The 14,597-nt window shown below is 44.1% G+C and overlaps 1 protein-coding gene across 2 annotated transcripts; it reads left to right on the top strand.

Moving 5' to 3' along the window:
- Positions 1-1,892: 1,892 nt before the first annotated feature.
- mdka (midkine a) lies at positions 1,893-12,983 on the top strand. Of its 2 annotated transcripts, none has more exons than XM_077006287.1 (5): positions 1,893-2,051; positions 8,038-8,120; positions 8,383-8,550; positions 11,182-11,337; positions 12,629-12,975. In XM_077006287.1, exons 2-5 carry the CDS (start codon positions 8,039-8,041, stop codon positions 12,655-12,657), a joined length of 435 nt encoding a protein of 144 aa, XP_076862402.1. In that variant the 5' UTR covers positions 1,893-2,051; position 8,038; the 3' UTR covers positions 12,658-12,975. The 2 variants fall into 2 exon arrangements, with proteins under 2 accessions (XP_076862402.1, XP_076862485.1); XM_077006370.1 differs by having other exon boundaries at positions 1,919-1,962; positions 12,629-12,983.
- The last annotated feature ends 1,614 nt before the right edge of the window (positions 12,984-14,597 follow it).

Here is a 14,597-nt window from a genome sequence, read left to right on the forward strand (position 1 = left end):
TTGCATATTACTTGGATATTCAAAGCAGAGAAGCCTTTACGGCAGATGTAGATTGGGCTCAAGAGGCTGGGAGTGTGTATGGGGATCAGAGTGCCGTCCACTGCACCAATAACTCCAGGAATGTTTACAATTGCATAAAACCAATTTTAGCTCCATGTAATACATCCCTAGTCCTTGGAGATTTGATGTATGTTGCTGCATGGTGAAGCAATGCTTTGGTAACAGCTTGCACACATTTACGGCATTTGGCAGATGCCCTTATCCAGAGTGACTTACATTTTTATCTCTTTTTTTTTATACAAGTGAGCAATTGAGGGTTAAGGTGCCTTGCTCAGGGGCACCTCAGTCATGGCCTCGGGTTTGGGGATCGAACCCACGACTCTCCGGTCACAAGACCAGTTCCCTAACCACCAGCCCATGACTGCCCCGTTTAGATACTGCAGCTTTGCTTAGTCTGTGTGCATCACCAACAGTCTGCAGAAACACACCTGTGGCATAAAATCGGAGGGCGGTCAGTAACTGCATCGTGGAGCTAAGGGCAACATTCTTCATTCAGGCTACATGGCTTCGTGTATTACGTCATCTTCTTAAATTATGTCTTCTATTCAAAGCCAATACTCTTTGAAGAGCTACCATGTTCATCACACAAGCACAATTGCTAGCCTTAATGAATAGCCTTACGTAATTGTGGATTAATTAATATGTTCTACTGATTAATCAATCAATTTTATTGGTTAAGTTAAAGCAAGCTTAATAGACCAACTTGTAGCCATTTCTTTGCAAAGAATACATTAATTGTGAAAGTCTGAAACGCTATTAACTGCACAATGATGAGCGGAGAGATTAAATAAAATATTGGGAACATATCAGCTAATGCTAAATAACTCAAAGTAGTATATTTGATTTTTGTTGAATGTGGTATATGCGATGTAATTTCAGTACTGACTGTGTGAGTTCTACACCACCCACACATGCACTCAGAACACACACTATTCCTTCCTGCCTTTTTTTCTCTTTGTGCCCTATTCTGTCTTTTTCGTACAAATGAGAGTCGTTGTTTACTTCATCTTTTCTGACTCTGGTTGCTTGTTTTCTAGAGTAATACATGATTCCACAGAATGACACTTCAAACTGTGAATAAACATGACTGGTTTTGCCAGAGTATTTTGCTTTCTTCAGATACGACAGGCTTCTGCCTGAGAGCAGGTAATTCCCTCTCAGAGTCACACAGGTTTTCCTCAGAAGAATTAAAATATATGATAACATTTATTAAAGGGATAAAAACAGCTTTTCATCAAGAATATTTTATTAAGGTACAGAAACTACGTTATGGGCATCTTACATGATACTTGAGTGTCAATTGTTGTACTTTTTCAAAGCAACTGCACATATATTTTGCTTTTAATGTGAATAATTATATACATTATATTTTGTAAATCTTAGGAGACAGGTTCCAGCCAAACCTGTGTGGAACTTTTAAATCCAAAAGCAGGGAGAATCATCACCGTGGTCTTCCTTATCAGTCAAGTCCAGTCACCTGGTTTAATGCTATGCTCACACAGTGTGTGCTCCAAATATGATTCATGTCATCAAGCTTCTGTTAGGTTTCTTAGTCACACTCATGAATAATAGACAACCTGTCATATACAGATAATAACACAAGATAAATGGGATAGCCACTTCAGTGTCGGTCTGGTGGCATATGTAAGCGGGTTGTTACAAGTATATAAAAAGAAAAATACATTAAACACATGAAAATAAAATAAGATGTGGCGTGCACCAGTCGCATTCGCTAGGTAGTTCGTGTGATAATCCCAAAGTTGCGCTCATGTTCTTAGAACATCAATAGGAACCTGGACACGTGGCATGTGATGTCACTAGGTGACTGGTTTAAATGTGGCCCTAAGGGGACAAGATCAAACTAGTTGGTTTTTGTGGAAACAAAGACCCAGCGCGATCAGGGTAAGCAGAGATTGGATGTCGGAAAATAACTCACGGACATACGTTTTCTGAGTGCTGTTACTGTGTGTGGACGTGGACCGAGTGATCGAGTAAGTTTTAAAAAGTTCGGTTCGTTTTCCCCATAAGAAGTAACGAAGAAACCGTGTTGGAGTTTTCTGTTGTGCCATATTGCAGGCTAATTTCCGACCTCTGCTTCGCGAAAGCGAATTGCAATGAAAAACTATTATGGGAAATTCTAAAAATAGTTTACATTTTTTAGAGAAGCCTATGGCATATTGTTATCCATATTTTGATTTTCGCTCCCCAAACATCGATTCTACGAAATCAATAAACAAATTTACATGCGTTACGTTTCTATGTTTTGATTAAGTTTACGTTTTTGCTTAGAGAAAAGTGTATTTTTATTTATATTGTGAGACATTAAGGAAGACACAAGTCAAAATTAAGTACTCCATTAAACACATTGAGAGAATGCGGTATATAATGACGTTAGGCGATTACTGGCGTTTGGGCCAGATTTGTTCGAGACTATGAGAGAAGGAGAGAAAGTTCAGGTCAGTCCCGCCAACCCTTTTATTGTAAGGACAAGGTTTAAAACTTTTAGGTCTGTAATCACCACCATCTGTGGTTTTGCTGCTGAGATTCAGTTTTTGAAATAACCTTAATCACATTCAATTCTAAACTGCCCTGATATAAAATCACTCCAATTAATGAATATGACACATTTTACACATTTGACTAGTGATAAACACCAGTGCATTTGTATGCCCTGGTAGCCTACTGTAGTTTGGGATTAGTTTATCTCTGAAGCTGCCCGTAAGCTCTCTCCAAAGACTCGTGAAATTGTAGTTCTCGTGTGGGCGTTTTGATGAACAAACACAAAGAAGCTTTTTTAAGGTACTTCACACACTGAACATAATGGCAACATGTGTGTGTAAGAGAGCGAATGCGATGGGGCTTGTGTGAATAATGCTTTTGGCTGTGTTCACTCCGTCTTAACTCGAATGGAGTGTTTAGGCAAACTAAGTCAAAGGGTCAGAGTGTAGAGAGAGTGTAGCTCTCCCATTTTTTTTTTCTTTCTTTCTTTCTTTCTTTCTTTCTTTCTTTTTGAGAGCAACGCTGGTGTGGCTCAGTCCCCATGAGCGGTTACTTGTCTCGCTGAGTGCAAAAGGAAAACCTCAAAGGTGCGCTCACTTACAAAAGATGAACAGTTCAGCCCAACACGGCGTCACGTGAGCAGAGCTGGCGGGACGAGACGCTTTAAAAGTTACTTTTCTTTATTCGGTTAAGTGTCCGTGTTTCCTTTCACTCGCCTTTGCGTGGGATCGCTAAGAGACCAGAGGATCTCGTTGAGCGCAGAATCACACAGAAAGCTGGTATAAAGAACCAGAAAAATGCAGATCATAAAAATATGCAGATCATCAGTCATAAAAGACTAGGGTTAGGGTCTTTTATGGCATTATGCATCTCAAAGGCCTTGTTGTTATACTGACACTAGTTTAATAAATTCAGTAACGTTGTTATTAACTGTTAATATCGCATACGAAGAGACAATGTAGTGATATAAACCGTGACTATTATGAGAAGTTGAAATGAGCACGAGTGGTACTGAAACTACAGGGTTTGATGTCTTAGAGGTGGAGCAACATTTGTTACATTAGTACTTAAGCTTATAGTTAGCATAAGGGAGAGAACGATATTTCCAGTTAATGTATGGGTCTTTCTTGGTGTCTCTATGGTGGCTTCATTGTCTTTCCTGAGATAAGACTTGATACGTTTGGTTGTGTGTGTGTGTGTGTGTGTGTGTGTGTGTGTGTGTGTGTGAGTGAGTGAGAGAGAGAGAGAGAAGACAGCTGATTCACAAAGACCTTTTGCCAGAGAACATTTACACAAACATGCCAAGCCATATGTATGTGTTTGCGTGTGAGAGTGTGTGTACATGTATGTGCGCACACACACACACACATGCGCATAAACGTGTGTTTACATTTTTGTGTGTACTCTGGACAAAATACATGGAGGAATGGGGCAAGTCAATCACAGCATCTGTGAACTGTGGTATTAAGATTGCGGTACCAGCTGGTTTCTGTCTGCAGCATGTTCCCCACCGCCCAGACTCATTCCTCTCTGTCTGTGTCCCCACCGCCCAGACTCATTCCTCTCTGTCTGTGTCCCCACCGCCCAGACTCATTCCTCTCTGTGTCCCCACCGCCCAGACTCATTCCTCTCTGTCTGTGTCCCCACCGCCCAGACTCATTCCTCTCTGTCTGTGTCCCCACCGCCCAGACTCATTCCTCTCTGTCTGTGTCCCCACCGCCCAGACTCATTCCTCTCTGTCTGTGTCCCCACCGCCCAGACTCATTCCTCTCTGTCTGTGTCCCCACCGCCCAGACTCATTCCTCTCTGTCTGTGTCCCCACCGCCCAGACTCATTCCTCTCTGTCTGTGTCCCCACCGCCCAGACTCATTCCTCTCTGTCTGTGTCCCCACCGCCCAGACTCATTCCTCTCTGTGTCCACACCGCCCAGACTCATTCCTCTCTGTCTGTGTCCCCACTGCCCAGACTCATTCCTCTCTGTCTGTGTCCCTGCTCATCATTTCTTACAGCAGTGAGCAGACAGGGACAGCAGTCTGCAGATGTGGGGCAGTCTGCAGATGGGGGCAGTCTGCAGACAATCTGCTCTCTGGTTGAAAAGGCCTTTTTAGAAGATGCTGTATCAAGCTTTTTTTCCTTTTGAGTTGCAGCAAATCTACAATTCTAACACTTTACTGCCATCACTATGCATCCTTGTCTTAGTAAGTTGTCAAATTAAGTAGAGTCTTGACATAAGTTAAAATGAGGTCTCGGGACTGTTGGCAGTAACATAGGGTTTAGTGCATCTAATGGTCTTTCCTGAGACCCTAAGCCATCCCGAAGAGCATATAACAGTGCAGTCTAGCCCGCTAGCTATGCATAAAGTGCAGTACACACTCGGTGCTCTGAACTGGAGGAGAGAGCAATTAGGGAAAGTAGGTTAGAGAGAAGAGAACGAATTAGCCATGGATGCACGTGTCTATCTCAGTTTGTGTGAGAAGAGTATATATCCAGTAGGCTTGCATTCCTCTGTGTGTATGATAATAGCTACCCTCTACGTGTGTGTGTGTGTGTGTGTGTGTGTGTTTGAGTGTTTTGTTATACATTGTACAAAAATTTAGTGGATGAGAACTCGTTGAGCTTTTGCCATCTCGTACTGAATGGAACACACACACAGCTATTTTTTCTTCCAGCAAAGATGGAGTTAATGGTGTATGAAGAAAAAGAGAGAAATAATGATTGGTGTTTCTTATTTAAAATGCAGGAAGTGAGAGAGATAGAGAGGGAGAGAGAGAGGGTCTGAAGAGAGGACAGCAGTGGCTTGGGATACATTTAGGAAAAAGACTGAAAAAAGAAAAGAGAATAAGAGGCATTTTGAGGCTTATAAAGGAGGAGGAGCAGCAGAATGCTGGGGCAGATTTAGTCACGCTCCAGTGAACAAGCAATACTTCATTAGTGTTGTGACGGCAACTACTATATTTATTGGGTCAATAGAATATATTTATGGACTCTTCTAAAAGAGCACTAACTATTAGCCCTGACAAAGCCTCAAGCTAGCATAAGCCAAAAAGGTTTGGTGCCACAGTGATTAGAGCGGTGATGGAGCATCTCCTGGTGTGGGCCTTTCATCAGACTGGGAAAGCGCTGAACATCCTGCTGGCTGAGGTCAGAGGTGGCGAGAATGCCGCTATTGAAAAAGGACAAGCCTGCTACACCGAATGACCTTTAGGGTCATCCACGACCGGCAGCAAGAAAAGTGCTTGGCAGGTTTGCGTAAATGTTCACTGGCAGACGGCCTGTGTGAAAGTGAAGAGCTGGACGGGCTTGATGGAGAGGGAGAGAGACTGAGTTCACGTTAGTCTTTCAGTACTTCTTCTCAGTACTTTCAGTACTTCTTGGAGTCTCATGTAGAACTCAGGACTTATGCAATACTTACGTGTACACTTAAGAACATTCACCTAATATTTACATGATACATATGTAGAACAAATTTAGTTTCACTGCAATTTACTCTAGAGTAACCTGTAGTGTTATTTAGAGATGCTACTAAACATTAGTGAACATTTTTGGTTGATATGGGTTTGGTTTGGAGATGATGATGTCCTGGGTGCAGGACTGTGGTGTAGTGTCCTGGGTGCAGGACTGTGGTGTAGTGTCCTGGGTGCAGGAATCTGGTGTAGTGTCCTGGGTGCAGGACTCTGGTGTAGTGTCTTGGGTGCAGGACTCTGGTGTAGTGTCCTGGGTGCTGGACTGTGGTGTAGTGTCCTGGGTGCAGGACTATGGTGTAGTGTCCTGGGTGCAGGACTGTGGTGTAGTGTCCTGGGTGCTGGACTGTGGTGTAGTGTCCTGGGTGCAGGACTCTGGTGTAGTGTCCTGGGTGCTGGACTGTGGTGTAGTGTCTTGGGTGCAGGAATCTGGTGTAGTGTCCTGGGTGCAGGACTCTGGTGTAGTGTCCTGGGTGCAGGACTGTGGTGTAGTGTCCTGGGTGCAGGACTCTGGTGTAGTGTCCTGGGTGCAGGAATCTGGTGTAGTGTCCTGGGTGCAGGACTGTGGTGTAGTGTCCTGGGTGCAGGACTGTGGTGTAGTGTCTTGGGTGCAGGAATCTGGTGTAGTGTCCTGGGTGCAGGACTCTGGTGTAGTGTCCTGGGTGCAGGACTGTGGTGTAGTGTCCTGGGTGCAGGACTCTGGTGTAGTGTCCTGGGTGCAGGACTCTGGTGTAGTGTCCTGGGTGCAGGACTCTGGTGTAGTGTCCTGGGTGCAGGACTGTGGTGTAGTGCCCTGGGTGCAGGACTCTGGTGTTGTGTCCTGGGTGCAGGACTCTGGTGTAGTGTCCTGGGTGCAGGACTCTGGTGTAGTGTCCTGGGTGCAGGACTCTGGTGTAGTGTCCTTTGTGCTGTTCAGCTTCTGTGATGCGCTCATCTGCCATCACATGATCTGGTCAATGCCATGGAGATATAAGTCATCGCTATAAACAACTGAACAACACAGTTCTGAATAGCAGCAATATGGGAGTGATTTTTAATCTGGAACACAGTGACTGTGAGCTCAGGGAAAACATAATAGTTCAGGCAGCTACATTATGCCTACGTAATCCCTTCATGATACTTGACAAATATACAAGACATGATAATTGACAAACACTTCTAAATGCTCATTCCAAAAAGCATGTTATAAAAGCATCTGTGGCCAGTTTAAAACTTTCAAGTTGAAAAACAAAAAGGTTTGCTGAACAAATGATGTGAATGGGTGTAGTCCAGACCTGGAAGTCTATTAGCTAGCTTCCTACATGATTAATGATTGACCAGTTATTGATTGAGTTATTTTACCAGTCACTTATCAATAACAAATAATGAAAAGGCCCGTTACTATTTGATAATGACACCTAAGCAATGTGAAATGTGTATATATAACCTATTGATAGCTGTATAAGATATTGATAGCTGTATGTTGTCATAACGACCTGCCATTTCACATTGTGACGCATCTTAATGTCGGCAAACATTTGTATCACCTGACAGTTGTTATGGCAAATTGACATTAAATTTGTGAAAAGTAGCTTCTGACAGCTGTTGCTTGTTATAAAACTCATTTATGAACAAATATGTTTGTGTCTGTTGTCAGTAAAAATTTACTGTTTATTCCTCCTCAACTATCTAAATGATTTTGTTTTGCCTCCATTCGGGAGGACAGAAGTCTATGACATGAATGTCAGGATATGATCCCAGTCTGGGTGAGGAAGCATAGTCCTGTGGTTTTATTACTAACACCATGAGAGTCACAAAAACATTAACTCAGAAAATCAATAATGCTTGCGTGTGTCTATGTTTGTGTGTATGTGTGTGTGTATGTTTGTGTGTGTGTGTGTGTGTGTGTGTGTGTATGTGTGTGTGTTTGTGTGTGTGTGTGTGTGTGTGTGTGTCTGTGTGTGTGTGTGTTTGTGTGTGTGTGTGTGTGTGTCTGTGTGTGTGTGTGTGTGTGTGTGTGTGTGTGTGTGTCCTCCAGGATGCGGGGCTTGTGTTCCTCCCTTTTCCTGCTGCTAGTGGTATTAATGATTGTCACTACGGAAGCTGGTAAACACAAGAAAGGTGACTGCATATTTTAATGTCATGTGGTCACCTCATATTAAAGCAGTTATAACACCAAATCTTACCATAAATGTAGCACACAATGAGATTCTGAAGTGCATTTTAACTAAGACAAGGTGCTGATAACTTTCTGTGGCACTGTACTGTTAGAGCAGGTTAAACAATTACAAAAAGATTATATCAGATAAAACTATTATGCTACATATTAAATGATGTTTAACAAGTCTGAATAATCTGACATTATAACCATGTGCTGTGCTAGACAAAGGGAAACGACCCAGGAACAAGTCTGACTGCACAGAATGGCACTATGGCAACTGTGTGGCCAATAATGGGGACTGTGGTGTTGGCATGAGGGAAGGAACCTGTGAGGGTCGGACCAAGAAGTTAAAGTGCAGAGTGCCCTGCAACTGGAGGAAGGACTTTGGTGGTGAGTTCACTTACCTCAGTGAGTTCACTTATCTCAGTGAGGTCACTTATCTCAGTGAGTTCCCTTATCTCAGTGAGGTCACTTATCTCAGTGAGTTCCCTTATCTCAGTGAGGTCACTTATCTCAGTGAGTTCCCTTATCTCAGTGAGGTCACTTATCTCAGTGAGGTCACTTATCTCAGTGAGGTCACTTATCTCAGTGAGGTCACTTACCTCAGTGAGGTCACTTATCTCAGTGAGGTCACTTATCTCAGTGAGTTCCCTTATCTCAGTGAGGTCACTTATCTCAGTGAGTTCCCTTATCTCAGTGAGGTCACTTATCTCAGTGAGGTCACTTATCTCAGTGAGTTCCCTTACCTCAGTGAGGTCACTTATCTCAGTGAGGTCACTTACCTCAGTGAGGTCACTAACCTCAGTGAGTTCACTTATCTCAGTGAGGTCACTTATCTCAGTGAGTTCCCTTATCTCAGTGAGGTCACTTATCTCAGTGAGGTCACTTATCTCAGTGAGGTCACTTACCTCAGTGAGGTCACTTATCTCAGTGAGGTCACTTACCTCAGTGAGGTCACTTATCTCAGTGAGTTCACTTACCTCAGTGAGTTCACTAACCTCAGTGAGGTCACTTATCTCAGTGAGGTCACTTATCTCAGTGAGGTCACTTACCTCAGTGAGGTCACTTATCTCAGTGAGGTCACTTACCTCAGTGAGGTCACTTATCTCAGTGAGTTCACTTACCTCAGTGAGGTCACTTATCTCAGTGAGTTCACTAACCTCAGTGAGGTCACTTATCTCAGTGAGTTCACTTACCTCAGTGAGGTCACTTATCTCAGTGAGTTCACTTACCTCAGTGAGTTCACTAACCTCAGTGAGGTCACTTATCTCAGTGAGGTCACTTATCTCAGTGAGTTCACTTACCTCAGTGAGGTCACTTATCTCAGTGAGTTCACTTACCTCAGTGAGTTCACTAACCTCAGTGAGTTCACTAATCTCAGTGAGTTCACTTATCTCAGTGAGTTCACTTACCTCAGTGAGGTCACTTACCTCAGTGAGGTCACTTATCTCAGTGAGTTCACTTACCTCAGTGAGTTCACTAACCTCAGTGAGGTCACTTATCTCAGTGAGTTCACTTACCTCAGTGAGGTCACTTATCTCAGTGAGGTCACTTATCTCAGTGAGTTCACTTACCTCAGTGAGGTCACTTATCTCAGTGAGGTCACTTATCTCAGTGAGTTCACTTACCTCAGTGAGGTCACTTATCTCAGTGAGGTCACTTACCTCAGTGAGGTCACTTATCTCAGTGAGTTCACTTACCTCAGTGAGGTCACTTATCTCAGTGAGGTCACTTATCTCAGTGAGGTCACTTACCTCAGTGAGGTCACTTATCTCAGTGAGTTCACTTACCTCAGTGAGGTCACTTATCTCAGTGAGGTCACTTATCTCAGTGAGTTCACTTACCTCAGTGAAGTCACTTATCTCAGTGAGTTCACTTACCTCAGTGAGTTCACTAACCTCAGTGAGGTCACTTATCTCAGTGAGGTCACTTATCTCAGTGAGTTCACTTACCTCAGTGAGGTCACTTATCTCAGTGAGTTCACTTACCTCAGTGAGTTCACTAACCTCAGTGAGGTCACTTATCTCAGTGAGTTCACTTACCTCAGTGAGGTCACTTATCTCAGTGAGTTCACTTACCTCAGTGAGTTCACTAACCTCAGTGAGGTCACTTATCTCAGTGAGTTCACTTACCTCAGTGAGGTCACTTACCTCAGTGAGGTCACTTATCTCAGTGAGTTCACTTACCTCAGTGAGTTCACTAACCTCAGTGAGGTCACTTATCTCAGTGAGGTCACTTATCTCAGTGAGTTCACTTACCTCAGTGAGCTCACTTATCTCAGTGAGGTCACTTATCTCAGTGAGTTCACTTACCTCAGTGAGGTCACTTATCTCAGTGAGGTCACTTATCTCAGTGAGTTCACTTACCTCAGTGAGGTCACTTATCTCAGTGAGTTCACTTACCTCAGTGAGGTCACTTATCTCAGTGAGGTCACTTATCTCAGTGAGGTCACTTACCTCAGTGAGGTCACGTATCTCAGTGAGGTCACTTATCTCAGTGAGGTCACTTACCTCAGTGAGGTCACGTATCTCAGTGAGGTCACTTATCTCAGTGAGGTCACTTACCTCAGTGAGGTCACTTATCTCAGTGAGGTCACTTACCTCAGTGAGTTCACTTACCTCAGTGAGGTCACTTACCTCAGTGAGGTCACTTATCTCAGTGAGGTCACTTACCTCAGTGAGTTCATTTATCTCAGTGAGGTCACTTATCTCAGTGAGTTCATTTATCTCAGTGAGGTCACTTATCTCAGTGAGGTCACTTATCTCAGTGAGGTCACTTACCTCAGTGAGGTCACTTACCTCAGTGAGTTCATTTATCTCAGTGAGGTCACTTATCTCAGTGAGTTCATTTATCTCAGTGAGGTCACTTACCCCAATGAGTTCCCTTACCTAATTGAGCACTGACAGCTTCCCTTATATATTTATGTATATAATGTATTTGTGTGTGTGTGTGTGTGTGTGTGTGTGTGTGTGTGTGTGTGTGTGTGTGTGTGTGTGTGTGTGTGTAAATGCCTACTTGCAGCTGACTGCAAGTATAAGTTTGGCCGCTGGGGTGAGTGTGCTGCTGCTACCCAAACCAAGACCCGCTCGGGCTCCCTGAAGAAGGCTCTCTTCAACGCCGACTGCCAGATCACCGTCACGGTCTCCAAACCCTGCTCACCTAAGACCAAGAGCAAAGGTGAGACCGAGAAAACACGACTGCTGACGGTGTGGCTATGTTCTCCAAATTGCAAATTTGAGACATCCCAGTCCAGTATCACTACCATGTTACTCTTCTAGGACTCCTTCCTGTTTAGCATTCTTTCTAATTGCTTTTGGTTGGTTTTGAAGAGTTTCCTGTGTTATTGTAAGACTTATCAAGACTAGCTGGGGTTTCAGAATGAACATAAAGCAATGAAGCACTCTCACTCTGTCCAAGTACACACTCACAGCGACCAGATGTTTTATATCAGCCTGTGCAAGCTAATTCGGCCTGTGCTAGAGGCTTTTACACATGAGTAAAGTGAGCTTGTTGTCTTTGTGGGATCACAAGGTCCTTGGTGGGTGTTTTGAGTAGGCCGATGAATCGATGATGAGCTGGAGGAGTGATGAAGCTCAAAAGCTCTACATGCACACAGTTGCTTTGGCAGCAGAATGCCAGATTGGTGCTGAGTTTAAGAACGACAGTTTGGTGCTGATTTTAAGAACGACAGTTTGGTGCTGAGTTTAAGAACGACAGTTTGGTGCTGAGTTTAAGAACGACAGTTTGGTGCTGATTTTAAGAACGACAGTTTGGTGCTGAGTTTAAGAACGACAGTTTGGTGCTGATTTTAAGAGAGGTTTCTTTGGTATCTCAGACCTGAAACAAACATAGACACACATTTCTGGTTATTCCATAGGCTTTCTAATCTCTCCAGATTAGAAATGTGTTACTATAAATTGTCTGGTTTATTTAAAATGGGGAAAATCTAAATTGTCTACAACTCCTAGCAATTATCATGCTGCAGGAGAGTATATATGCAATTGTATTTGACAACCTTATACTCAAAACATAAACAAAGCATGTTATCAATTTTCTGCTACATGCTAATTCAAGCTGTGAGATAATGAGAGCCTGCACTTCCTTCAAACACAGTAGTCTAGTCCTGCACACATAACTGGGTGTTTATGAACTCCACAATGGCTCCATGTTGAGAAGAATTTGCAATGCATTATTCAGTCCATTACTGAAATTAATATAATTCCACAGATAAGATATAAAAAGCACTTTGGTTATTTGAAAACACTCAATGTTTTCTGAATATTTTCTGTGTTTACTGAATGAATGAACACGGAGGAAGAATTTGAATCCAGTTGCACACAGATTGGTAGCAGGGCCTGCCGTTATTCTTATCTGTGGTCTCAGACACCGTGTGCTAGTAAGTATAACTGAGGCATCAATATCAGAGTTGTGAGTTATACTGATTCTTTGTGATCTGCCTTCTCCCCAGGGAATAAAGGGAAAGGAAGAAGAAATTAGAGAAGAGGAGGATGCAGGAGAGGAGGGAGGAGTTGCCAAGCGAAACCCAGCCATCCAACCCCTAACGCTCCAAACCCACAAACCCCTAACCCTCCTCCCCTAACCCTCCTCCTCTAACCCTCCTCCTCTAACCCTCCTCCCCTAACCCTCCTCCCCTAACCCTCCTCCCCTAACCCTCCTCCCCTAACCTTCCTCCTCTAACCCTCCTCCTCTAACCCTCCTCCCCTAACCTTCCTCCTCTAACCCTCCTCCTCTAACCCTCCTCCCCTAACCCTCCTCCCCTAACCCTCCTCCCCTAACCCTCCTCCTCTAACCCTCCTCCCCTAACCCTCCTCCCCTAACCCTCCTCCCCTAACCCTCCTCCCCTAACCCTCCTCCCCTAACCCTCCTCCTCTAACCCTCCTCCCCTAACCCTCCTCCCCTAACCCTCCTCCTCTAACCCTCCTCCTCTAACCCTCCTCCCCTAACCCTCCTCCCCTAACCCTCCTCCCCTAACCCTCCTCCTCTAACCCTCCTCCCCTAACCCTCCTCCCCTAACCCTCCTCCCCTAACCCTCCTCCTCTAACCCTCCTCCCCTAACCCTCCTCCTCTAACCCTCCTCCCCTAACCCTCCTCCTCTAACCCTCCTCCCCTAACCCTCCTCCCCTAACCCTCCTCCTCTAACCCTCCTCCCCTAACCCTCCTCCCCTAACCCTCCTCCTCTAACCCTCCTCCTCTAACCCTCCTCCCCTAACCCTCCTCCTCTAACCCTCCTCCCCTAACCCTCCTCCCCTAACCCTCCTCCCCTAACCCTCCTCCTCTAACCCTCCTCCTCTAACCCTCCTCCCCTAACCCTCCTCCTCTAACCCTCCTCCCCTAACCCTCCTCCTCTAACCCTCCTCCTCTAACCCTCCTCCTCTAACCCTCCTCCTCTAACCCTCCTCCCCTAACCCTCCTCCTCTAACCCTCCTCCCCTAACCCTCCTCCTCTAACCCTCCTCCCCTAACCCTCCTCCCCTAACCCTCCTCCTCTAACCCTCCTCCTCTAACCCTCCTCCCCTAACCCTCCTCCTCTAACCATGAATCTCTACCTTTCCAAACCCAACCCACAAACCCATAACTCTCCAACCCCTAATTCTCCAAACTCAACCCTCCTAAGCCATTCATTCATCCCTCTCTAGTGTTGTCACACAGTTTCACACAATGAGAACATTGGTCTTCACCTGTAAACTTGCACAATTCTTATGATTCTAGAACACAGAGAAATGTGTCTAGAAGTGTGACAGCGGTGATGTAGCTTACATGTGCTGTATGTTCCCTAGAGAGTGAATTGCTGACCTACCCCTAGGACACTCTATGATTACACTGCCACTATCTGACAAACCTCATGTCTTGTATATGATGCAAGAAACATTTGATCACTGACGTATACACACGCACACACACACCAATCTGTATCTTTTACTTTTGTCATATAAATCCACGTTTGTAATACGTTTGTGTGCTCATGCAGTTACCTAAATAGCAGAGTTTATGATAATGTCTGTTTTGGAAAATCTTACTGCTCTTTTTTGTAGGTTGAAAGTAAGAATTATGGAGTTGCCATTTGAAATAAAAGCTATATTGAAAAGTAACTGTAGTACTGCTTTCATTGTCATTCATATAACAGTGTGCCTTTGTTACAGTTCAGGTTTTAGTGGGCAGATAACATTAAAACTGTACGAGCGCTGACAACAGGCAGCACTGGCATAATAAATTACATGGGTTCAACGGCTTCCAAGGAAATCAGTGTGTGTGTGAGGGAGGGAGAGAGAGTGAGCAAGAGAGAGGGAAACACTTTACCATTTAAGAATATAAAGTGTTTGAAAAACATATTTGCATGTATAAGTCCTAGAGCAGTCAAAGTGCTTCATTTATGTGTAACCGTAGTGATGTATTTGAAATATTTTAACATTTCCTCAT

The sequence above is a fragment of the Brachyhypopomus gauderio genome, chromosome 1 (assembly GCF_052324685.1).
Source record: "Brachyhypopomus gauderio isolate BG-103 chromosome 1, BGAUD_0.2, whole genome shotgun sequence".
In the NCBI taxonomy this organism is placed as follows: Eukaryota; Metazoa; Chordata; class Actinopteri; order Gymnotiformes; family Hypopomidae; genus Brachyhypopomus; species Brachyhypopomus gauderio.